The sequence below is a fragment of the Crocodylus siamensis genome, chromosome 3, assembly GCF_052110815.1.
Source record: "Crocodylus siamensis isolate JL-2025a chromosome 3, ASM5211081v1, whole genome shotgun sequence".
Lineage (NCBI taxonomy): Eukaryota > Metazoa > Chordata > Crocodylia > Crocodylidae > Crocodylus > Crocodylus siamensis.
Window position 1 is genome coordinate 59,414,281 of NC_143397.1, and position 26,141 is coordinate 59,440,421.

General features: G+C 44.6%; 1 protein-coding gene across 1 annotated transcript in view; it reads left to right on the top strand.

Annotated features, from left to right (window-relative positions):
* The first annotated feature begins 5,412 nt into the window (after positions 1–5,412).
* Positions 5,413–26,141, top strand: part of WDR36 (WD repeat domain 36) — a 65,735-nt gene continuing 45,006 nt past the window's right edge. The window contains exons 1-9 of the mRNA XM_090038363.1: positions 5,413–5,637; positions 9,844–9,871; positions 11,573–11,673; positions 12,120–12,237; positions 13,574–13,706; positions 16,456–16,510; positions 18,813–18,945; positions 20,606–20,781; positions 25,339–25,459. Of these exons, the coding sequence (XP_089894489.1) occupies positions 5,470–5,637; positions 9,844–9,871; positions 11,573–11,673; positions 12,120–12,237; positions 13,574–13,706; positions 16,456–16,510; positions 18,813–18,945; positions 20,606–20,781; positions 25,339–25,459 (1,033 nt within the window). The 5' untranslated portion in view covers positions 5,413–5,469. The remainder of the gene's footprint in view (positions 5,638–9,843; positions 9,872–11,572; positions 11,674–12,119; positions 12,238–13,573; positions 13,707–16,455; positions 16,511–18,812; positions 18,946–20,605; positions 20,782–25,338; positions 25,460–26,141) is intronic.

Sequence of the window (26,141 nt, forward strand, 5' to 3'; positions counted from 1 at the left end):
CTGCCCGCGTGGTTGACTGGGACTAGCAGGTCCCCCGGCCCGGCCCCAGGAAGCGCCCACGCGCTGACCGAGCCCAGCCCCGCACGGCGCAGCCGGCTTGCGGGTGCTGCGGGGGCCCAGTGGGCGCAGCCTTGCTTGCCGGGGACCGCCTGGCGGAGCTGCCTCGGGCCGGCCACAGCTCCTCTCTACTTCCAGGCCAAGTCAGCACCAGGGGGGATTCAGCGAGGGGGGGGGGCACTGCAAATCCTCACCCTACACGAAGCATCTTCAAAGCACGTGTTACTATCCCTGGCAAAGCCCCACACTACTGATCGTCTCTCTCTAAAGATATAGATCTGATAAATAGGACCCGCACTCTTTCACACATGTATAAACGCGTATCTACGTCTTTTGCGTCAAAGGTATATGGCAGGAGCTCAAGTGGTTTCTTTAGATCTCTGTTGTGCAATAAATGCTTCCTCCTGAGATGAGACACATGGGGAATAGACACGATTTCATTCTGAAAGCGAACTTTACCTTTTCAGCGGGGGGTTTCCCTCCCCCCCCCAATTGTCTTTATAGAGGCTTCCTAGGATACAAGGCTTACTTGATTGCATATTCAATATTCTTATCGACTTGTAAGATTAGTAATGACATAACTTCATGTATGAATAATTTTTATTTGCAGTCCTTAAAAAAAGAGCTGAATGAGACATCCCAGCACGACCCGGCCATGGAACTGGAAAACACCATTTGCCGTAGGCGGCCAGGTACATACATATATAGGAAGCTACCAAAGCACTGAAGCCCAGTTGTGAAAAGCCAACTTCAAAGAACATCATTATGGACAACCACCAAGGTAATTTCCTCTCTAGCACTTCAGAGGAGTAGCACTCTCTAGGAACTTTAGCTCTTCTTTTTTTTTTTTCATCCTTGGGCTTTGTAACTTATGTATAGTATAACTAACTATAAGTAGTTATTTTATATAACGAATGTTTCTTTTTTGCTTTATTTAGCAGTCTTCTATAGGTTGGTCATCTGGCTTCAGTTTCTTCACTTCATCCTGGTGTCTGGCCACAACTTCAGTATCTGCAAACATGGAGAAATAAAAGACAAGTATATGTCCATCCTCGAGCGCGACTTAGAAACATACCCGGCTAAAAAGGTGATGTTTTTTTCCTCGTGTCCAACCAAATCGATGATACAGTTGCTGCTGCTACATCTCTGCCTGCCCTTAATGGTGCTCGAAAGATAGTTTGGAGAATATTTACTGGTAAATCTGGGTCTTGAATAGCTTGGTAAATGGTTTTTGTCCAACAGCTTTTGGAAGGGAAAATTTCCCCCTCGTTTTCCAGGGGGACCTGAAGCCTGAATTCAAGATACCCCTGTAACTTGCAGTGGATGAGAAAAGGTGAAACAAGGACACAGTCCTTCCAACCAAGATAAATCTGACGGTGTATTCCATTCAATATTAATATGCAACAGTAATCTGCATGATAGGATGTAAGTGGGATATGACATGTGTACTGTGCATGTGTCCATGCACACACCTACCACGGAAGACTTTTCTTGAAGCTAAGCATGTCCGTAGATTGCTCTGGACAGGGACTTGTCAGATAACTTCGATCATTTGAGATAAGTCTTCCAGGTACCAGGTATGGGAAGAAAATTCAATAGCTCATAAAAACTTTGCAATCCTTATAATCAATTTATACCATAAATGCAAAAGCCAACAATGCTGGAGAAAGTTCCTTTTTGCTAAATAAAGTTGCCTGGTGTGACCGTCTGGTTACAAGCGAACTGCTGTTATTTTCTCTCTCTGTCTCTAGGATCAAGATTATCATGACTGCGAAGTCGGTGTGAGTGTTATTTCATTGCTCTTTGAACTCATGAAATGATGCTTAGGGAAAACTGAAGGGGCTTCGGGACTTCCCGTGGTAGAGCAGGCAAAGCTTGGAGCTCAGTTCACAGAGCCCAACAATAATGAAGTGGTTTGGGGTTGATACAAACATAAAACTTACTGGGGAGGGGGAGGCGGAGATTAAGATATTTTAAACAGAAAACCATGAACACATGCGGATTGATAGCTCAGCGTGTTTCGCTCCTTCTCTTCACTGCTTTTCAAAGGTGCTGAAAAGGAAACGGTCCATGGTAGATAGGGTTGTGTAGCTCTTTCAGGCAGTTTCTTAGAAAGAGCAAGGATTTGGTGAGAAAGGTGTAACGGGTGCCATCTACCGGCTGTTAACCTCAGCTGACCGATCGCGATCACATTGTCTCCGCGTACCAGAACGAAAACCTCTTGCGGTGCATACACAACGTTACCAGGCGCTGCATCTGCATGCATTATAAACGCATCTGGCAGGACACTCGTGAGCTTTTTAACGAAAATTGCAAAAGCTACGACCCTTTGCAGGTAAGAACAGAGCACAGAGCTCCCCTGGTTGGGGGGTGGGTCCCCCCCCGTCTCCCCCACTTTTTTTTTTTAATCTTCTAAAGCAAAATTTGAGTGTATTGTGCAAGGGCCAGACGGCTTCCTTTACTATGGGAACGCTTAAGATGCTTACTACTTGATGTTTCTTTGAAAGCCAGAGGTGAGGTCTCTAGTGATGATGAATTTTAAAGGTGATCAAAACAGGCAAAGCAAGTATTTGCCACTAGATATTTCCTGGGGGTAGAGGGAAGACAGATTGGTGCATACGTGATCATTCTTGTCCTTGCCCCTCCAAGAAAGTTCATCCTGCCTCAGACACCGGTTGGCTCAAAGCTGCATCCTACCTCTCTAGTCCGTCTGCTCAGACCGGACCTGGAATTCACCTCTGGGGTGGTTCTAGCCGTGATATCAGCTGTGGAAGTTCCTGCATCAGCGTGCTTAGGTGCAAGGCTCTTTACTACTATAAAACTAGGGTAAAAAAATACCTGAATGCATCTAAGCTACGGTACAGCTCCTGTTGATGATGGGGCAGAGTTTCTCTTCACTTTTTGTTGGTGCAGGCTAGCAGCCAGGGTGCTGGGCATTGGCTTGGGATAGAGGAATAATACTTATCTCTTTTGGTGCAGCAGAACTGTTCTTGCTGGCTGCCAAGGGACCCTCCAATATCATAGGGACAGAATTTGCTCCTATTACACTAGGTGATGTGCAGGCCATAAAGAGCAGCTTGACTTTCTGAGTCCAGGTCCCCTTTTTAGGGCTGTAAATTGGGGAAAAGGGGTGGGAGAAAGAGAATCTCCTTTATCTTAAACCAAGTCAATTTGACCAGAGGGCAGTGCCTCGGATCAAACCAGTAACATGTGGTTAGAACCTAAAAGGTAATTTACTGATATATGGTCTCATGGTCCACAGGATCCTGGATGTCTCAAACCTGTTACTCGGAAAAGAAGGGCCCCAGGCTCCTGTAATAAAGAACTTGCAGAATTAAGGTCATTATGGAGAAGTTACATGAATCTCGAGGACACGGTGCCTTAATTTTTTTTTACCAGTATTTATTACCAGCTATGCAAAAAGTTGTAAATGTTGCAATGATTTTTTTTGTTAATTTGACTTGAATATCTTTTTAATTTATTTTGTAAAACCTGATGGGCATATGTTTGTTAAACAAATAGCTTGCAAACACAATGTATGATTCCAGCAATTAAAACAATGTTGAGCAACTCCTGCGTGTATGTATGTAAAGTGCATCCTGAATTGAGAGGGATTAGCGGTCACATGAAGGGAAAAACAAAACAAAATAAAAAAAAGGGGAAAGGAAGCATATGTGGGCAGGAAGGAGCAGCAGCCAGATGGGGGAGAGATTTAAAAGTTGGGGGCATGTCCAATGTAGCTGACTGCATTGGTGGTGGTTAGTTTACGTGCTTTAAAGAGCAATTTTTGTACAGATTATTAATAGTTTTTTGTGCATGTCATAGCTATTTACCAAACAAAAGCTGGCTTAGAAGGGAACTTTTAGAAATATTATTAGTGTTGACAGGGGATTTTGTACACATCGAGTACTTATTTTTGGCCTTGTTGGTGATGGTTTTTGTGTATATCAGACTACCTTGCCCTCCCTCCCTCCTTTTCTTCCTGCAGTGATCCTGCTCAATTTTATGGGTACCTATTCCTGTATCTATGAAAATGAAAGTCCTAGTTGACAGCAGGACTTTGTGCTCAGCCAAACCAAATAGTGCTGTAGTGTAACAACATATGGAGTTAGGGAAGATAGGATTTATTTCTTCTGAGCTGAGGGAGTATTGCTGTTGGAGCTTGTAAACTGCCTGAGCAGCGAGGGTCTGAAAAAGTTGCCCCTGAAAACAGCAGAAAATATACAAAAACCGTTGGTGATTCCAGGATACCTAGTTTAATCAGAAAATGCTGGATTTTCTCTTAAACACTGGTAGCTATGCACAAAGCAGCACTCTCAAACAACATTATTACCATCCTTTCCCCCCTCCTCTTCCAACTGATCAAAGAAGGGTGGAAAAGTTTGTTCTCCTCACTTCCATCTTTGTACCACGAGAGCCACAGAAGACAAGAGGGATAGTGAAAGCTATTTTCTCTTCTCCAGCCCTGCCATTTACAGTGACAGCGAGGCCTGCCTGCAATGGGAAGCAGAAGACCTTGAGTTGTTCCGCTTGCCTGCCTGCCTCAAACTGAACCATGAACGGCGCATGCCCCTCGCGGCTGGGGAGGCACGGCTGCACTGGCTGCAGCGGAGGCAGCCTAGCGGCAGTGAGCGGGGAGCTCCCGCGGGCGGCGGCGACCAGCTGTGGGCGCCGCCGGCAGTGACCACCGGCGATTGCTGGCCGCCTGCAGACACCGCCAGCTGTGTCGGTGGCCGGGTGGTGAGTGGTGACCGCCCGCAGGCACCGCCGACAGCGTCCTATGCACCTGCGTGCACCCGCTCTGCGTCGCCCCTGAACTGAGCTGCCATCCCCATATCTTGAAAAGGAAGACATGCGTGCACACGATAAAACCGTCTCTTCTAAAATTTAAGTGAGCTGGGGCCTGAGAACGCCAAGAATTTATTTTGATTTGTCTGACACTTCATTTCTTCTTCTCCAGCCACTTTTTGGAGGCTGCTGACGCTCTAGCAACAGCTGCTGTTGCCTCCTCAAAAGGCTTGATGTGCTCAGGAGCGTCCCAGGGGGAAGGAAAAATCCCCCACACCGCTGGTACCAAGGCAGGAGGCTGAAGTCAGGTGCGGGGTAGCAGATGCCTGCTGCTTTTAATTTCCAGCCTTTCTTTTCCCATCACAACTAGTTCCCGTCACAGAGGCTAAAGGTTACTCCCAAGCGAATACCCTCAATGAGAACAGGGAGAGCGCACCAAGATTCGTCGGTGCCTGACGGAAAACCTGCCCTAAAAGCATCTCGGGCAGCAATTCACCCGGCCTCCGGGGCGGGCGGAACGCGCTGCGCCAGGAGGCGGGAGCCGGAGGCTCTGTTTCCGCGACGCACCGCGGCGGCCGGCCGAGCACCGGAAGTGGCTCGTGGTTGTGGGGGCGCGGGGCGAGGATGCTGCGAGCTGGGAGCGGGGCGCCGGGCGGGGAGAGTGTGCTGTTCGCTGGGTTCCGCGCGCTGGGGATGTACTCTGGCTCGCTGCCCCACGTGCTGCGCTTCCACCAGCGCCACCGCGAGTTCTACCTGGTCGTCGCCGTGGGCAGCAGTTTCCACACCTACAACGTGAGTGACCCCTCCCCCCCTCCCAGCTCTGGCGTGGCGGCAACGTGGGCCTGGTCCCCAGAGAAAAACAGCAACTTGCAGTCCCTCAATATCCTAGGATGCACTACTCCCAGCCCCCCTCCCCCACTCCCCAGTGGGGTGGAGCCCGGGTGTCTTGGCTCCCCGCCACACTGGGTCAGCAGCAGGTCAGAACTGCGCTGGTCCTGGGGATAAACCCGCAGTGGGTATCTAGTCATAGAAATGTACGAAGTTCGGGTTGGAAGGGACCTCAGGGGCTCATCTGGTCCAGCACTCTGCCCAAGGCAGGACTATCCCTAACTAGATCATCCCAGCCAAAGTTTTGTCTAGCCAGGTCTTGAAGACCTCCAAGGATGGAGTGTCCATCAGCTCTCTGAGTAATCTGTTCCAGTATTTAACTACTCTCCTAGTGAGAAAATTCTTCCTAATATCTAATCTAAACCTCCCTTACTGCAACATGAGATCATTGCTCCTTCTTGTGTCATCTGCTACTACTGAGAACGCTCCAGCTCCATCCTCTTTTGAACTCCCCTTCAGGTAGTTGAAGGCTGCTATTAAGTCCCCTCTCAGTCACCTCTTCTCTAGACTAAAGAAGCCCAGTTCCCTCAGACTTTCCTCATAAGTCATGTCCCTCAGCCCCTTCACTATTTTTGTTGCCTTCTGCTGGACTCTCTCCAATTTGTCCACATCCTTTTTGTGGTGGGGGCCCAAAACTGGACACAGTACTCCAGATGTGGCCTCACCAGTGCTGAATATAGGGGAATAATCACTTCCCTTGACCTGCTGGCCACACTCCTATCAATGTCAGTGCAGCCCATTATGCTGTTAGCCTTGGCAACAAGGCCACACTATGGGCATAGATTCAGCTTATCCACTGTAACCCTCAGGCCCTTTTCTGCAGAGCTGCTGCCTAGCCAGTCAGCCTCCAGCCTGTCCTGGTGCATGGGATTGCTCTATCTTAAGTGCAGGACTTTGCGCTTGTTGAACCTTGTTGAACCTCATGAGATTGTTTTTGGTCCAGTGTTTTGAATCCTAGCCCTACCCTCCAGCATATCTACTATTCCCCATAGCTTGGTGTCATCTGAAAACTTGCTAAGGGTGCACTCTATGCCATCTCCCTGGTCACTGATGAACAAAACCATCCCCAGGACTGACGTCTGGGGCACTCCACTTGGTACCAGCTGCCAACTAGATATTAAGCCATTGATTACTACTCTCTGAGCCCTATGCTCCAGCCAGTTTTCTGTCTACCTTACAGCCCTCTCATCCAGCCTGTACTTCCTTAGCTTGCCTGTGAGAATGTTGTGGGAGACCATATCAAAATCCTTGCTAAAATCAAGGTACACCACATTCAGTGGTCTCCCTGCATCCACAGAGCCGGTCATCTTATTACAGAAGGCAGTTGCGTTGGTCAGGCATGACTTGCCCTTGATGAAACTATGCTGACTGTTCATAATCACCTTCTTCTCCAAGTGTTTAGAATGGATTTATTAAGAATCTGCTCCATGAATTTTCTAGGGACTGAGTGATGCGAGGCTGACTCATCTGTAGTTCCCCGGATCCTCCTTTTTCTGTTTCGTAAATATGGGCACTATGTTGGCCCTTTTCCTGTCATCCAGGATCTCTCTTGATAGCCAGGAGTTTCCAAGGATGATGGCCAATGGCTCTGCAGTTTCATTGGCCAACTCTCAGCACCCTTGGGTGCACCCCATCCAGCCTCATTGACTTGTATACGTCCAGCTTTTCTAAATAGTCCCTAACTTGTTTTTTTTACTGTTGGCTGCTTACCTCCTACCCAAACTGTGCTGCCTGGTGCAGTAGTCTGGGAGCTGATCTTGCCTGTGAACACTGAGGCAAAAAAGGCATTGAGCACTTCATTCTTTTCTGCATTTTCTGTCACAAGTTTGCCTTCCCCATTCAGTAAGGGACCCACACTTTCCCTGATCCTTCTCTTGCTACCAAGATGCTTGTAAAAACCCTTCTTGTTACCCTTTGCATCCCTTGCTAGCTGCAGCTCCAGTTGTACTTTGGCCTTCCTGACTTCATCCCTGCATGCTCGAGCAGTGCTCTTATACTCCTCCCTAGTTATGTGTCCAAGTTTCCACTTCTTATAAGCTTCCTTTTTGGGATTTAGTCTTTAAACCCGTGCTGTATACTTTCTGTATTGTGCAGTTGACTGGTGGATCACACAGTAAGTGGAAACTGATCACACATGCTAAGTAATTATTACACAATTATTGGGTGCCTTGCACAATAAATGGAGGTCAGCCACAGGTGCTAAGTAATTACCCTGCCATAACAAAGACTCTCCAGCTATCAGAAAAGCCAACCAGCTTTAAAGTTAGTACCTGGAAAGATGTAACCCCTTCTCTAGCTGGTTTCTCTGCAGCTTTAATCTAAACGGGCCATGACTGTGCACTGCTGCTCCTCTCCCAGTCACATGCATTTAGGCGATTATTTAGTTTAAAGGAGCTCAGCCACCAGCCTAAGGACCAGATCCAGCCTGCAGACCCATGTCATTCAGCCTGTGGGGTTCCCCCAGGGTCTGAAAACTTGGCAGCAGGTGAGCAGTGGCAGTGTTTAATTGCTGCTCCTCTGCCCCCTAATTTCTGAACCTGTGGGGGAGCCCCAGTGAGTGGAAGGCTGGATTAGACCATTGTGGGATCAGGCCCACAGACCAAGCCTGCATGGGATCCAGCCTTCCAGAGGCCAGCGCTGCATCAGTCATCCAGCCTGGGGCATCAGGAGTTTGGCCACCACTGGTTTAGCATGTTCACTGTACAGTCATCCTTGAATATCTCTGTTCATATTTTTTTCATATCTCCCACATCCAACTCCCAAACTAACATATAAAATAGGTGCAGAGAGACTTTTTTTCTCCTTGGGAAAAACCTGAAGGTGGGTAGACAAGCATTCCCAGTTTAAGCTCTCGTTTACAAATATGGTGGTTTAGAGAAAACTGTAGCAGTCATCTGCTCTGTGAATAACTCTTACTCAGAGTCTGAACTGTGCAAGAAATTTAGCAAACATGCAAGTTACTTTTAGTCCGCACATAATGGGGATATGTGCATGGTCCAGTGGTTCTAAGACAAGGGCCTGTGTTAGTTGCTTATTTTCTCAGCACAAAAAAAATCACCAAAAACTCCCCAGTGTCTAGGAAAGGAATAAAACTAACACTGGAGTTGCTAAACTGAACAACATGCTTCTGACTGCTAGATCAAGTTACACTTTAGTTCATAATTGAATGGGGTTAAAATAATCAAATTATCAAATAAGGTTACTCAAATCTTATGTTTATATTAGTTTTTAAAAATATATGAATTTGTACGTCCAAATTAAATCTTTCAGAATATGTTTCCAAATCCTTACTTAGATCTAAATATATAATGCATCCTAGGATTTAATTTGCAGGGTAGAAAGTAACTTGTCTATAGGAGGGATCTAGAATAGGGATAGAACATGGATATCATGAAATCTGAATGAATCCAGCAAAGCACCTAGGCATATGCTGACTGTGAAGTATGTTAGTAGACTTTGGGGCCAGATAGTGCTATATAAATGCTCAACATTAGGCATGCACTTAATTCCTTGTTGGCTCTGAGTTAATATGTATGTGGTCAGCTAACCATGAGGCATGCTAGGGAACCTACATCCATGGGTTCATAAGTTCTCACATGAAATTTTGGTAGCTGTTTTGTTTTGGAGGTGTTTCGGGCTGTTTTGGTGCCCAAAACACTGAATCCGAATCAAAACGGACAGCTCTGAAACATCTCCGAAATGAAACGAGGCATCTGAAACATTTTGGAAATGTTTCAGAAAAATTCAGAGTTTCGGAGCTGGGCTTGCAGGGAAACAGCTGTATGCTGCTGCCCAGCTGCACAACTCAGCTTTGCAGGGAGCAGAGATCTGGACCGGGGGTCTCTTTGCTGTTGCTGCTGCCCGCCCTGCGCTGCCCCGGTGACACGGGGCTGCTCAGGGTGGGGCAGCAGTGGCAGGGAGACCGGCGGCATGGATCTCTGCTCCCTGTGGAGCCAGGTCGTGTGGCAGGGCAGTGTTGGTCCCTGCCACGTGACCTGCAAGAGGACCTTATTTGTGAATAATTCTATTTGTAGAATGCAGGATTGGTTTTATAGTAAATTCTGAGCAGCAAGCTGTTAAAAGAGTTTTTTTGTTGTTTTATTTTTGCAGGTAAAGAAACTTGGTATAGTTGCCGTAAGTAAGTATGCAAACTTCATTTTATGCAAACGGGTCAAGACTATAGACTCAAAAGCTAAAAAATGCCAGAATTAAGGTTGCTGGTGCAATGTAGTTAAAATGTAACTATCACACACACACACACACACACACACACACACACGTTAAAATTAAAATTAGTAAATTTATGCATCTAACTAAATTTTTTCAAAATATCTTTTTAAATTCTAAAAATGTATTGCATTTTTGGTTTTGCATTATAATCTCATTTCACAGATGTTAGAATAACTATAGGTAGAACTGGGATGGAAGTGGAAATTAGCATTGTCCTACTTAATTCACTCCTCTTGGCTGTATGTATTGTGTTGTAGTCTTTAATCACCTGGCATTTTACTATGTTTTTCTTGCTTCATTCACTGCACAGGATAGATAAGCTACACCACTGGGGGCCTACCTTTCGGCATGCATGCCACAAATCAGTCCTGCATCTTCTCCAAGTGCCACTTTGATCCCTTTTCCCTGCCTGATCTGCAGCTCTGCTTTCTTCTTACTTCCCTGTGCCTGATCTGCTCTTTAGCGGATAAGACAGGAAGCAGAAAGCAAATGTACTCCCTATTCCCTCCCTCATCTGCTGTGTGCCACACGGGCTGCCCGTATCACTTGTGGCACCCATGTTACAGATTGGCCACCCCGAGCTAAAGAATTAATTATGTTTGTAAAATAAGCAAGGCTGTTAACTGAAGCAGAAATCGTACAGATAGAGAAATTTGAAGGTTCATAATGAAGAGGAGAGGGAATTTCAACAAGAGAAGAAGTGATTTTTCAAAAAAATTTTTTTTAACTAAGGTAGCTGAGCGCTGTGGTAATGGTGGTTCTGCCTTCTCTTTATGTAATATCCTAGCAATTTAAAGCATTTGTGTGAGTGGTTGAAGACCTAGGTTTAGTTATGTGGCCAGATTTGGCCTGCCAAGGGATTTTATCTTGCCCATGGTGAGTTACTCCACCCTGCCTTCTCAGATGCAGGGGCAGTCCTGGCTGTGGCGCATGTGCTAGTCCTGCTGCTCCTGAGTGCGCAACAGGGTTGGGGCAGCATGGCAGCCAAACTCCATTTCTCAGCAGTCTTAGCAGTGGTGGCTCCTTTTGGCTGCTGCTGCTGGCCCTGGCCCCACTGCCTGGGCTCCCCAGCTCATCTGCCATGCACCCATCACTGGGGGTTGGGACTCACATGGGTAGTGCACTTGGCCCAGCGGGTGGGATGGGGCCATGGGCCAGCGGGAGCAGCATCCAGGAATAAGATGGGTGGGTGGGGCTGGTGGGATATTGGGGCAATGATGGGCCCAGGCCTGGGCCTGGGGCAGAGCTGTAATCTGCTGCCTACATGCTTGGAGCCTCCAGCTGCTACTGCATCAAAAGCAGTGAGGCCCAGTGAGCAGTGGGGAGTGGCAGGTGCCCACTGGCTGTATGTTAGCCCCTCACAGGCTGGCAGTTGAACAGCCCTGCTTTAACTTGCAGGCCATATATTTCTTGACTTTTTATTCCTGGGAAAACACTTCTCATACTTAATCCGTGTGTTACACAAATATTTTATCTTTTATCTTGTTTTCTTGTGAACTGCAATATTTCACAACTCTTCTTTTATTGGAAGGTGGTAATCCTGATTGTGTTAATAAATTAAATGCCCTTTTTATCGTGAACTTTGAGCTTTCCCCTTTCTGATTTACAGGTAATGCTTTATTGCAAGACATTACTTGTTTGGCAGCAGACAGAATGTTGGTCTTTGCTTCATATGGCAGTCTTCTCCATGCTTTTGCTCGGAACAAAGAGGTTTTTATCTTTTTATTTATTCCTAATAATACATTATAGCTGTTTAGTCCTGGTTTTTCTAAGTTAAATCACTAGTTTGTACCCACAGCTGTTAAATCTAATAAATTTTAGACACAACAATCTCAATAATGGTACTAAGAAAGATGTAAGAATAAATTCTACCGTGGGTGGACTTGTAACCATGTGCTATATGGCTAAGAAATGCTCATAGAAATCAAAAGTTAAAACAGTGGAAAAAGATTTTCCCCCAATACACTATCTTATCCTAAAGGAAGCTATCTTACATAAAACTTAGAAAATAGATACTTTTAGTAAATAGACATTCCTATAAAGTTGCACATATCGACAAATATATATTAACCAGAGTGCATTTTTTTCAAGTAATGTATTAAAAACAGGAATGTCCAAATAAGTTTTACTGAAAAACATGTACTTTGAAATTGCAGGTAGTTCACATATATGAAGGCCATAAAGCAGACGTTCACCTTCTGCAGCCCTTCGGCGATCATGTTATTTCTGTGGATGTTGATAATGTTCTTATTGTTTGGGATGTACAGTCAGAAGGTGAGAGACTATTTTGTTACTCTGTTTCTGTCCAAACAGTGTCCACACGATGGTTTAATTTTACTGTCAGTAATATAGGTACCTTAAAGCTGAAGCGTTGATCCTGCAGTAGGCATTTTGAATGGACTGCTACCCCTACACAAAGATGCACTGGCTTCAGTGGGGACCATAAGGGAGCAGAGGTCCATTCATGTAGAGCTTATGTCTTTTGTTATCGTTTCTTTTTTGTGGAGGCTCTGATAAAACACCTTGGGTGTAATGAACCTTCAAAAATTTTTCTTAATACCTATTATGCTGCGTGTAGCCTGAAGACTGTTTTGTTTGATCTCAGCAAAAGGAAAAGATCAAGAGCCACAAACACCGTTAGTTTTCTTTTAGCATCCTTTAGCTTGTTACTTGGAAGAGATGTTCTGCTTAGGAAAAGATAGGGCTCCTTCATAATACCATTCTGCTTTGGGCTGCTTGTGCCAGACCAACTCTTCAAAATTTTGCCAGCATACCTTGGGCTTTTTAGGACTGGAAAAGAAAAATCAGTTTCTTGGCCTTGTGGCCATGCCCTTTGAACCCCTAGGCTGAGGTCCTGTTCCACTTATGTGCCCAAGTGTGATCCTGTTATGTTCTGCTTTTGTAATTACATCATCTCAGTCTTAAGATAAAGTAACAAAAAAACAATGAGCTGTTGGGAGGGTGCATCCATTTTTATATTGACTGTTTTGCCAGGACTCATGCAGGGTGGACTGTGATCATGTTTACATCCAATTAGGTCCTGATAGGATCTGGGTCTTAGCAAATATTCTGCTTTATTGACAGAAGAGTGCTTTTATCAGTTTAGTTCAGGGATGTACATGTAGGCACATGTACACTTTAACAAATTGCAGTGTAGCAGAGCACAGTTTGCCATGGCAAAGAGTGATTTCACTCTTAGCTTTGCTTCTCAAATCCTTTTTTGTTTTTGCTTCTGGAATATCAGTGAATGAGTGGTCCAGTAAAGAATTGTAGCTTGCCTCTGGAATGATGTTTTACACTCCTTGTTTAAGGTATGGTGTGTTGTTTAGAGAGGTTGGCAGAATAAGTCTTGTGATTAGCAGTCCTTGCACATCGACATGGGGGGTTCTGCTAACAGAACTACGCTGGTATAGCACTAGCAATGAAAGCCATTCTGTTGTGAATTAGTTTGTGTCCTGAAGTGGATTAGCTTCATATTAATGGTGCTGATTCTTTCATGCAAGGAGTCCCATTTACTGGGGTTTGCTAACTCTGTTTTAGATTTTCAGGGTATGGCCAGCTTAACATGTTTGTAATGCCTATTGACTAACATACTTTCTTGTGCCTGCAGAAGAATACCTACAAATGAATTTTGATAAGGCCGTTTTTGCAGTGTCTGCTATTATGCATCCAAGTACGTATTTGAATAAAATTCTCCTTGGCAGTGAACAAGGAAGCTTGCAGCTGTGGAATATAAAGTCCAAGTAAGATTAATTCTTCTTTATTTCATCTTTCTATTGGATACGTAAATAAACAAAGCCATCTCATGGGGAAAAAAAAAAAAAAAGCACTTTGGAAGTGTCCCTAATACTTTCTTGTTAATTGCGTGAGAGGTAAACGTGTTGCTCATATTTCAGAATTAAGCAAACGTGTTACTCATAATTCTGATCAACACACAGGGGGTAATGCTACCACCACATCCTCCCTCCTACCTCCCCACTTCCAAATTTCCAGACCCATGAGGAATCCCCATTTCCCAGCTGTAGTAGATTGGAGCTGTGCACAGGGTTGGTATGTGGCCAGATGTGGCCCACTTGGTCTAATCCAAACCCAGCACACAGTCCTGGACTTTGTATGTGACTGCTACGGCCTCAGAAACTGCATGTTGGCCCATGTTAGACCAGGCCCTGCTGCCCTGCATAGCCTTGGCTTAAACTGTGTTTTCTCACGTAAGTTTTACAGAAACCCAGGGAGGAGAAAAGACCTTGAATAGCCAACCCTGTTTTCAACTCGGTTACAGGCAGTCCTCAGACTTATGACACAATTGGTTCCTGAAAACCACATCATAAGTCAAAAAGTTGTAATTCAGAAACTATTTTCGCATAGGAACAATGTTATAAAAGAGAGATTCGTTCCTGAACCAAAGCCCAATACCGTATTTTCACCAAAAATAATCCAGAATTTTGTACTTAGTCAATTATTGATGAGTAATATAGCTACATTAATGTATTTATATTGTAAATAGCAATCATATTGATTTGGAAGGACTTCTTTGAGGTGACTTTGCTGGACTTTTTGAAGGGCTTTTGGCTGGAGTTTTCTTAGGAGTCTTGGCTACAGGTTTTTCTGGAGTCTTGTCTGCTTTCTTAAAGGAAGTGTCCAAGGAAGTTTGGACAGATGTTCTCCAGGAGGATGGGTGATGCAGCGAACTTGTTCACTGGTGTGGCATGGTGTCAGATCAAGTATTGTAAAGTCTAAACTTAAAACTTTACAGAAAGTCGAAACAAGGTGTCAGTTTATAAATGTTGTAAGTGCCATTAGTTGTAACTTGAAACGTCTTAAGTGGAAGACTGCCTGTACTTTTATTGTGCCCCAGCTTGCTAGTATGAAAAGGATGCTTTCAAACACAAATACATTATAAGATCTCTTGGGGTATAAGGTTGAAATTTGCACAGATAAAAGTAAAAATCTCAGAAAGTGAAGTGAAATGAGCACTTTCAGTAACACAAGCCTTGGCTGTAATCATTGTTGGTAGTCCTTTGTCTCTCGTGTGATTTGCAGTGTGGGTCCTTTAATTCATATGATAACTCTGTTGGCATCTCCTCTATGCTGTTCTATGCCAAACCACACAAAAATTCCACTGTGAAATTCTTGTACACTCTACACAGTTTTCTTCCTTCCCCTTTCTCATTCCTCTAGGATAGAAACCTGGCTGTATTTTAGGATTTTCCATTCCCATGTAAATAGAATTAACATTGGGTTATTAGATTTCAGCAGCAGGTCTGTATGTGTCTACAGACTTGTTTCTTCATTGGGATATATTATCTGTATCTTCACAACAGTAAGGTTAAACGTACATTTTTAAAACTAGATCAGAAATGGCTATGGCTAGCGTTCTTTTTCATCCTGAGTTTCCTAACAGAGGAATTATATTGTATATCCCCACATAACTACACTGTACTTCTGTATATGTAGCTACAATTCATGCCTGTGTGCACATCATGTGATTGAAAGCTGGATGTGGTAGGTACTACAAGAAAGCTACCAAAACAGGACTTCCTATCCAGTGTAATAATCAAATTGGTGATGGTACATCGAAATATACTGCATGCACTTTCGATGATCTTACTGTCATGTAGCTTGATTTCCATGTGCTCCAATATGGACTGTGGAGTTTCAGTGTAATGTTGAGCCCTCTGTTTTATTAGTATGTATCTACCTAGAACAAGGGCCAGCAATTATTTTGGGCAGAGGGCTGCTTATTGAGTTTTGGCAAGCCATCAAGGGCTGCATAACAGGCAGCCCAGGGCAGATAAATATTAATTTTCTAAATTTTTAGGGGCCCTGTGGGCCACATAGAATGGCCTGGCAGGCTGCATCTGGCCCCCAGGCCACATTTTGCCCACCCCTGACTAGAATGATCTAACCACAAAAAATAACCAGATTATTTTTTATATCTTGGGAAGCTAAAGATTTAGTTAGCTTATAAACAGCAGCTGAACTTCGATAGAATAAAGTATTTTTGTTATAGTTTTTTTATTTGAGGCTGATTTAAAAATCCTGACAAACTTAGAGAGGAATCAGGGTCTTAACTGGTATGAAAAGGATGCCTACAATGAAAGTACGTATTTTTAATCCTTTAACTGTGGTGTCATTATTGTTACTTCTTGGTACATCTGCTTTTAGTATGTCTACTATACAGTCCAATGCAATGGTGTGCAGATTCCCAAAATTGCTTGGAAACAGTTAGCTTGGGTACAAGAAGCATGATTCTGGTGATGTAGGGTGCTCAGTCCAGGGTAACATGGCTGTATTGCTTTCAGTGTCTTATCTAACTGGTGTTGAGTTTGGATTTTATCCTCATGGAACTTCTCTGTATTAATTTTTAATGTTAACTGCTAGCCTTCATTTTCTCAGTGACAAGCTGCTTTGTGCGTGTAATTGTTAACCATACATTCAGAAAAAAGTCCATATCAAAACGAAAGTTTTAGAATATCTTCTTTCCTTTTGCAGCAAACTTTTACACTCATTTCCTGGATGGGGCTCTGGAGTGACAACTCTTGAACAGGTTAGTATTTTGGGTAGTTTGTTGGTTTACAGAAGGTAAATATAGAGCAGCAGTTTAGAAGAACATAAAATATTTTACTTCAGTGCTATCGGTACATATCGTACAGAGAAAATAAAAAAAAATACCCTACTTTGAGGGCTATGAAGTCTAAGGGAACAGCTCTGTGAATCCCTACCAAGTAGCTCTGTTAGTTCCATTAGGTGAGTTTGTGATTAAAGACTGTTTAGGTGGCTGTTTGCAGAATATTGACCTACTACAGATGAGCTTAGTTATGTTGCCACTACCTTGTTTCTGAAATGTATTTTGCTTTAAAAAAACACACAAAAATAATATTTTTGCCAAACTGGAATGTCAAAGCTGGGCAAAAACCAGCCAAACATTGAGGCTGTGGACTGAAGCTGGCCCATGTCATCTAGCTTTTGGGGCTTCTAGAAAGGCTGGGGTTTCAGTGGTGGGGCAAACAGTTGTGGTGTTAACTGCCAAACTCCCAAGTACAGATCCCTACCGGGTGCTCATTTTGGTGGTTGTTCTGCTTGTCCCGCTATCAAAATCCCAGGTGTTATCCCTGTTGCAAAGTTGTTTCAGTGGCAGCAGGGTGAATGAGGCAATATTAAGCCCTGCAACTGCCTGAGCTGACACAATAGCTCAGGCAGTCATGATGGCTAATGCCATCTCTGTTCACTCTGCTGCCAGAGGTGGGTTTCCTGCCCTCCCCCTGAAATCTTGGCAGCATTATTTAAAACCTAACATTCACATTTCTGCAGGCAGAATACACTTATTTGAGATTAAAAATAAGTACAACATGGCAAATCTATTCTTGACTTCCTTTAGATTTGCCAAATGGTCAGATTCTAGGTTAACGTAAGTGCATTCATGTTATAGGAAACTTCCAGCACGTTTATGTTGCAAGTTTTCTGTGCCAGGCAACAGTGCTTTCCATTACCCCTATAGCAGTAGTTTTCAAGCTTTTTTGACTTGAAGCACCCCTCCATAGCTTCTGCAAATTGAATGGCACCTAGTTTAAAATTTTTTTATATATATATTATAGTGCTTACCTCCCTGCAGAGGGGCTGAGCAGTAGGGGTGAAGGATTATTCAAACAGGAACAAGCCTGAGCGTGCCTTTATCTATTTAATTTGCCTGCTTATATCTTTACATCTTCATAGATTTCATAGACATCGGGGCTGGAAGGGACCTCGGGAGATCATCGAGTCCAGCCCCCTGCCCAAAGGGCAGGAAGTCAGCTGGGGTCATAGGATCAGCACCCTTTAAAAGATCTGGCACCCTAGCTGAGAATCACTGCCCTACAGGCTTCCTTTGAACTACAATGCACATAACCATGTTGGCACTCTATTACTAGTAGACTAATCAGCACTGTTGTGTCAGGGCTAATCAGGTAATTTGCAGTGCTGCACAAATATGCTCATGTTGCTTCCAGTTCAGAGGACACCCTTGTGCAGACCAGTGTAGCATATTTGGTATCACCACCTATCATGGGGAGTTCGTGAACATGCTTTTAGTGTAAGGCTTAGCAAGTACTTGATCACAAATTTCAATTAAAATTTTAATTGATAGTTGTTTTAACCCTACATGCATCTGCTGTTAACTTGCTGTAACTGCACATTTCTGACAGGAGAAACTTGTGGACTTTGATTTATCATTGTATAAAATGTAATTGTTGTATAAAAAATGTGAAGTTTACAAAGTTGAGACACTCGGGACAAGACATGTCAGCCTGGGCATTCTGTACATTTTTTAATTCAATTATCATTTCATATTGTTTCTGTATATTTTTCAGCGTATGGGGTAGTAAGCACAGTAAGCAAAGGATGGATATGATGTTTACTAGGTTTGTTAGATCAGTTTTTATAAAAATAAAAGTATACCTAGCAGTCATTTTTATATCAAATATCTTAATTGTTTTAGATGCATTTAATCACTTAAATTGAATCATTTGACATATTTTTGGCTAAATCAAAATAATGTTTTTCTCCTCATTCATTGCACATGCATAGAATTTTTTCTTCTTTCTTGTTGCTCCTCAACACGCAGGGCAAAATTAGTTCACTTTTCCTGGAGTTAATTTGAAATAAAGCTACTTTAGTCATTGGATTTCTTGTGAATTTATGCTATACAATTGCAGGTAGTTTTGACTGGGTGAACAGCACTGCTGCCTCAATTGTTACGTAGGAATGCTTGGCAAGTCTAAATTGCAACCAACAGAACTTCTCCATATTTCCTTTTAACATGCAAAAAGTTGGCAAGGAATCTAATATGTCATCCATTTAACTGTTTTTCTTAGGCACCTGCAGTGGATGTTGTGGCAATTGGTCTTGTGTCTGGTTATATTATTGTGCATAATATTAAGTTTGATGAGACGCTGATGAAATTTCAGCAAGACTGGGGTCCTGTTACAACCATCTCTTTCAGAACAGGTAAATTTTAGCAATTTTAATCATTGTATGTACTAATTGAATTAAAACAATAGTATTAATTGAAAAGTATAAACATGGAGAAAAAAAGTTGTGTAAATATTTTTGAGATTTAAGTGAGTAGTGTTGCAGTATGTAGATATTTAATCATTTTTTTAACGATGGAAAAATTGGAAATATTGCAATGGAAAAGTCTAATAAAGAACAAAAGTATTTTTAAATGTTACTATGAATCTATTTGGGAAAGCTAGTGCAAAGTAAGCAAGGCTGTGACATTAAAGTGCTGTAACTGTACTCCCCACTAGCTTCCCGCATGGATGAGCTTAACACATAGTAAAATGTGAGGAAACTGTAAAAACACTGGTCTTGAAAATCACATGGTAGCATTGTATTGGGTTTAACATTAGCATTATCTATGTGCTGAGGATTCACTGATTATTCATTTTTTTTCCTGCTGACTGGATCATAACTTTTCCTGATGAGGACCAGTGTTCACTGCTTTGCCATACTTTCTGCACGTTACATTTTTCTGGAGCTCCTGAGAGAGCTTGGTCTGTGCACTCATTCTCAGCTATTCCAGTTCTTCATATGAGTTATTGGAAAGAGCAAGCTTGTGAAGCTCTGATCCCTGTCTGAAGCCATTAGCCTGCAAAAGTCAGCAAAATACCCTCTTGGTACAGCAAACAGTTGGCTTAAGTTACTGCTATATGTGTATGTTTTAAGGTACTAATACACCTCATCCTCTACCACCTACCAGCAGAAGTAGAAACCATTAAGAAAGTTGAGCAGGTTGAGTTTTTGACACGGTACCAAGATCTGGTGTTCATTACTTACACTGATTTGGGCTTGCGGAAGAAGCTTAAGATGGCTGCCTAGGGCAGAGTTTGACCAAAAGATTGGTGTACCAAAACATCCAAGATTTTACCAAATTGCCCAGTAGATACTGCAGAACTGTTTGATGGTTGAGAGTGTGCATAGGAAATAAAACAGGCTTATGAAGATGAAGCAAAAGCCTCCTATAGGACTGTACTGGCACCCATATTATTCAACCTGTATATCCATTTTTTCATTAAAGCATATCTGTGCAAATGACATCTGCCTCAGTACTCAGACTCAGTAGTTCTCTGACCTAGACACCATGTTCTCTGCCAAGATGACCAAGCTAGCTGAATATTACAGTAGGTGGTATCTTCAAAAAAGTGCAGCTTTAGTAGCGATAGGTATGTTACGCTTGCACAGTACTTCCAAAGTGGTTGCATAAAATGTAACTATATGGGTAGCGAATAAAACATTGTGATAAACTGTGATGAGATTGATGTGACACTAGATCAAGCTCAGCTTTTTATAAATGCTTTTAAAAAATGAAGTTTCCATAGTAGAGGTGTATACTAACCTGAGTAAATTAGCCACTTTAGTCTGGGGTGCATCTACTTGCACCTTCCAAACATCCTCACTTATCTGCAGGCTACTTGGCACAAGTGTAGTCCTGTTTGTCACACATGCAGCTTTATCTGCAATTAAAATGTTTTGATAAAATGACTCTTAATTTTACAGTCTAGTTAAGAATAAACATTTCATCTAAATATTTGTTTCCACCACCTCTAAAGTGTATAAAGTTCATAGGATTTATTTTTTAAAAGCTTGTTTATAATTTTGTGATCAGATGGACATCCAGTCATGGCAGCTGGAAGCCCTATTGGACACATTGCATTGTGGGATTTGGAAGAGAAGAAACTAATTAGTCAAATGCGAAATGCCCACACTACAGCAATAGCTGGTTTGTCGTTTGTCCATGGAGAGCCACTTCTTATTACTAATGGTGCTGATAATGCTATACGGGTAAGTTGTGCCTGGTATTAACTATTGTATTTTCAATATATTCATATATAAATATTTTTTTCCCTAGTGGTCCTTCAAACAGGGATACTTGCATAGATTTTTTTCTTAAAGGATAGGAAGCAAAGGGTAAAGCTAAGTGGTCACTTTTCAGAGCAAAAGAAGGTCAAAAGTGAGGTCTTTCAGGGATCTGTCCTGGGCCAAATTTTGTTTAGCATTTTCATCAATGACCTGGAAATGGGGGTGCATAACGAACTGTCCAAGTTTGCCAAATTATTCTGGGTGGTCAAGTCCCAAGCTAATGGAGAGTAGTGGCAAAAATATCTCACTACGCTAAGTGAGTGAGCAAAAAAATGGCAGATGAACTTCAGTCCTGGCAAGTGCAAGGTAATGTGCATGGGGAAGAAATAACCTCAACTATATATAAACAATTCTGGGTTCTGTACTACCTATTACAACTCAGGAAAGAGACCTTGGAGACTAACAGGAGGCAAACTCAGGGCCAGGTCACAGGACCAGCCCATCCTCCTGTCTAGGGCAGTCTGCCCAGTCTTGCCTGTCATGCCTTTGTTATTATAATAATAGTTGTAATATGTGGGAGGCTGGCCATTTAAGACCCCAATGGCTAGGGGTTTATACACGACTCCAACCTTCCCTTATCATGTCCCATGCCTCTCAGATGTCTTTCTTGAGCTGTTCTTTACTCTGGCTCGTGACTGGGCCAAACTCAGCCCCTTGCTTGGCCCCATATGTTCATCCTTTCGCTGTACCCCACCGGACCTCATTCACACCACCCGCTCTCACTGGGCCTCTTAACATGCTGGCCCTTGCCGGGCCACACTCACCCTGCCCTGCTCCCTTCAGTGGCTCCCGTAGGTCATCAAGCTTGCCTGCTCACATTCCTTGGCTGGCCAGCGCACAGCCCCTCGGGCCCTTTTGCATCCCTCATCTGAACGGTAAACAGCCAGTTCACCTAGCCCCGGGTGGAGCTCTGACCCAAGCGCCTCTCCGGATAGCTTGTTACTCACTCTCCTTTGCTAGGGCCAGTTACTTGCCCAATCGGCCTTGGGCCCACTTGTGGCCTCAGGCATCCAGAGACTTACCTGGGCCTAACTGCTCCTTTCCTGGGGTTTTAACACTTGCCCCCTCTCTGGGCCTCAACCCACTCACCCTTTGGGGACTCTGCCATTTACTGAGCTTCTAGTGGCTGGCCCCATACACTCCACCCCTTCACTGGGGTAACTCATCTGTTCCCCTCACTAGAGCGCACACACTGCCCCTATGCTGGGGTCTTGGGGTATTATATCCCCATGGGCTCATGTGCCTCTCAGTAGGCATACCTGGCCCCATTACCACTGGGGTCTTCTATCCCCACAGGCTCAGGTGCCTCTCCCATGAGCGTGCCTGGCCCTACTACCCTCCAGTCTTGATGACCCACCAAATGGTAGGGGCTGGGGTTATCAGGTGCCCCTACCTGCTGTTCACTGGGGAGGTAACTGGACTGGTGTTTCTGGGGGACTGTCCCACCACGGACAGCCCTGCCATACCACCCTTCCCCAGCAGAGAGCAGTTTTCAGTCTTACCCAGGACCAACCAGGCCTACCTACTCTGGTCTCTTCACAAGTGGTGTATGTGATGTTCCTGGGCTGCTCTCCCTCCTGGGCCCTCTAATGCAGCCCCTTTCTGCTGGCTGCCACCTTCATAGCAGCAGGCACACTGACTAACCCATACCCTCTTTTGGCTGTGATGTCTTCCCCCTTGAGAGGGCCTTTGGCTTGCTTGAGGCCCTGGGCTCCACCTTCAGGCTAGTCAGGGTGCCAGATGGCTCTCTGCAGCTTTGCTTTGCCCCTTATGGTGGGGTCAATTATGCATTGGCCTTTCAGCCCTGACCCCCTTACACTGACCAGTCAAGGGGTTAGACAGTTAGCCAAGCAGCTTCTGCCCTCCATGGACAACAGGGGTCTCCTTCTGGGCGCCACCATACTGCCCTCTCCCCTTGGGCTTGCTTAGAGCCCCAAAGATCTTAATGGAGCAGCCCTTCTCTCTACTGGGCTCACCTGAGCCCTAGGCCTCACTCCTGTCAGCTTTAATCAAGGGCTTGCCTAGCCCCTGTGTTGGTCCACTATTCTAAGCCCCCTTTTAGGCTGGGCCTTGCTCTGTCTAGTCCCACCACCTTCCCTGGACCTCTGGGAACCTCCTGCCATCCCCATAGTTCCTCCCTTACCTCCAAGGTTTTCCATGAGCAGCAGTTCAGCCGAGTGTTGTTGCTCCTTCAGCTACTTGCAGCAAACTGCTCCCTCAGCTCCGAGAGCCAGGATCTAAAATGGCCGTCTCATCAGGGCTGGCCTGTACCTGCTGGCTGCCGCTCTCTGCCCTTAAAGTGGTGGACAGTGAAGGTGTTCCGCCATGGAGACATTGTAGATGGCTCCCTAAAAACATTAACTCAGTGTGCAGTGGCAATCAAAAAAGCCAGTAGAACATCAGGCATCATTAAGAATGGAATTGAAAATTAAATCGAGAACATCATCATGCCAATGAACAAATCCACGGTGCACCCCCATCTTGAATACTGTGTGTGATTCTGCTCCTCACACCTCAAAAAGGATGTAGTAGAATTAGAAAAGGTACAAAGAACAGCAACCACAATGACCATGGGCCTGGAGCAGTTGCCATACCGGGAGACACTAAGGAGGCTACTACTCTTCAGTTTGGAGAAGAGAAGGCTGAGGGGGGGATATAATAGGGGTCTATAAAATCATGAAGGGTGTGTACCAAGAGAACAGGGAATTGTTGTTCACCAAGTCCCAGAATACTAGATCTAGGGGGCATCTGCTGAAATTACTAGGTGACAGGTTTAAATCTAACAAAAGAAAGTACTATTTTAGGCAACTCATAGTTAACTTGTAGAATTCATTGTCCCAGGAGCTGGTGGAAGCAGGTAGCATAGCCAAGTTGAAAACGGGACTGGATAAATTAATGATAGATCTATTAATGGCTATTGAACAGAACAACTAGGGTTGTTTCCTCTGACATTTCTAAACCAGTAATGGTGGAAAGCAGGGAGGGTATTGAATAGGATTGCTCTACAGATACCTGGCTCAGTGCTCTTCTTCTGTAGCAGGGGTTCTCCACCTCTGGCATGGGGGGCCATATCCAGCCCACAGAGCCATGACATCCAGCCTGCAGGCATATCACATGGCTTGGACAACTTGGCAGTGGGGAGTGGTAGAAGCTTCACACAACTAGATCCAGTCTTTCCTGGGCCATTGCCCACACAGTGGAATGAGGCTCCTGCCCCAAATCCCTGTCCACACGTCCAGATTGGGCTGGGCTCTTCCCACCACCTGGTAGGATCATGGACACTCTGTCCCAGATGAATGGATCAAGGTCCGGCTGTGCAACTGGCCAAAGCTGAATTGGGCCCACAGAGGGACCTGGCACTGCCCATCTGGTCCACCAGGCAAAAAGGTTGGCCACCATTGTTATATTATACCTGGTGAGGGCCATCCCGGCTGCGGAGGGGGAGATCTCCATGAACCGCACTGTCCCGGGCTGCGAGAGCCAGCTGCGCCCCGACATTGTCATCACCGACCGAGAGGCCAAGAAGACTGTGATCGTAGATGTCACCATCCCCTTCGAGAGCCAGCGCCAAGCCTTCACCGACGCTTAGACTCGCAAGTGGGAGGAGCTGCGGCTGCGACGTGATGGTGGACGCGCTCATTGTGGGGATGCTTGGAGCCTGGGACCCCGGCAACGAGAGTGTCCTCCGCGCCTGCTGCATCTCCTGCCGCTATGCCAACTGATGCGCTGCCTCATGGTGTCTGACACCATCCGTTGGTCCCGCGACACCTATGTGGAGCACATCACGGGCCACCGCCAGTACACCGACCCCACCAGATGAGCCGCTGCTGGACCGGACCCGGAGGGCAATGCCTGAACCGCCCCCCTGCTTTGCTTCACTTTGAGAGGATTCTTCCGCCACGGACGGTCCACCCGAAGAGGACCCCCGCAATGGACTTTATGGACTGAGACACTTCCTCCGAGCCACTTCCTCCACCGTTGCGGACCATTGTAACGGGTTTGTGTGTATCTATCTCCTTTCTCTCTCAGCGTTGCGAACCCCCTCTCTCCCCTTCCCCCTTCCCACATCCTCCCCACCCCCGGGCTTAGTTGGCTAACATTGTATCGCCTGTAACCTAGTCGCGTTCCCCTCCTCTCCCCCATCTCTCTATTGTTAGTCTCTCGCTCCGGCACTTTGTATTTCCATATCAGCTTTGTCATCTTTTTTCTGGATTCCCAATCCTAAACATCTGCTAATAAAAGTCAATTCACTTCTGCCACTGGCAGAGACGGGATACTTGGCTAGATGGAACCATTGGTCTGACTCAAGGTAATTTTTATGACTCTGCAGGCAGCTATATTTAACTGAATCATTAGGTCTAGCAAAATCCAAATAACTAAATGGGAATTCACTTGTACTTTAACTAATATAATTTAACGTCCCTTCAGTAAGAATCACCGCTTTTAGTACTACCTCACCTGTTTCCATTTCTCAAACAGATATGGATCTTTGATGGCCCTGGAGGCGGTGGTCGCTTGTTGAGGTATCGAATGGGACATAGTGCACCTCCAACAAAAATCAGATACCATGGGCAAAATGGACAGCAAATTCTTAGTGCGGGTGAGATTTTTTTGGATTTAAATTTTCATGCTTATTGGCTAATGACAACAAAGACTGAGGATGGACAAAAATTATAATGATTTAAAAAGTACGGGCATATATACTGTGTGTTAACATGAGCTGCAGTAACTGTTTCATCTGTCTGCTCTATCCAATGCTAAATGGAAACTAACCTGCAATAATTTATCCACTGTTTCACTGTGGAATAAATATATTGTGGTTCAGCTTCCACTTACCACAGGATAAAGCAGACAAATGAAGCAGTTACAACATATTAATTGGGTCTGCCATAAGTCTCTTCTTTAATTCCTCCCTAGTCCTTGCATGTGTTTTATCTCTCCACGTCCAGAGATAAATAACTGGGTGTATCTTTTGGTTTTGAAAGTACATGGAAAATAACTGGATTTGTACATTATTTTGATATACCATATTTCCTTACATACAACACATATCTTTTTACAAAAATAAACTGCTGGAAATGGGAGCTGGAGGAAGGTTTAAACAAGGAAATCTTGGGAGTGGGAGGAGCAGTATCTGCAGCTTAAGGATCTACTGGAAATTGGGGAGAGCAGAGGATAAAGTAATGCTGCACATGTAGCACATGGCAGCATGGTATATTATGTATTAGGGAGGCTCCTCACCTCTTGGCTGTGGACTTTTCCCTTTCCCCCATCTCCCCTGC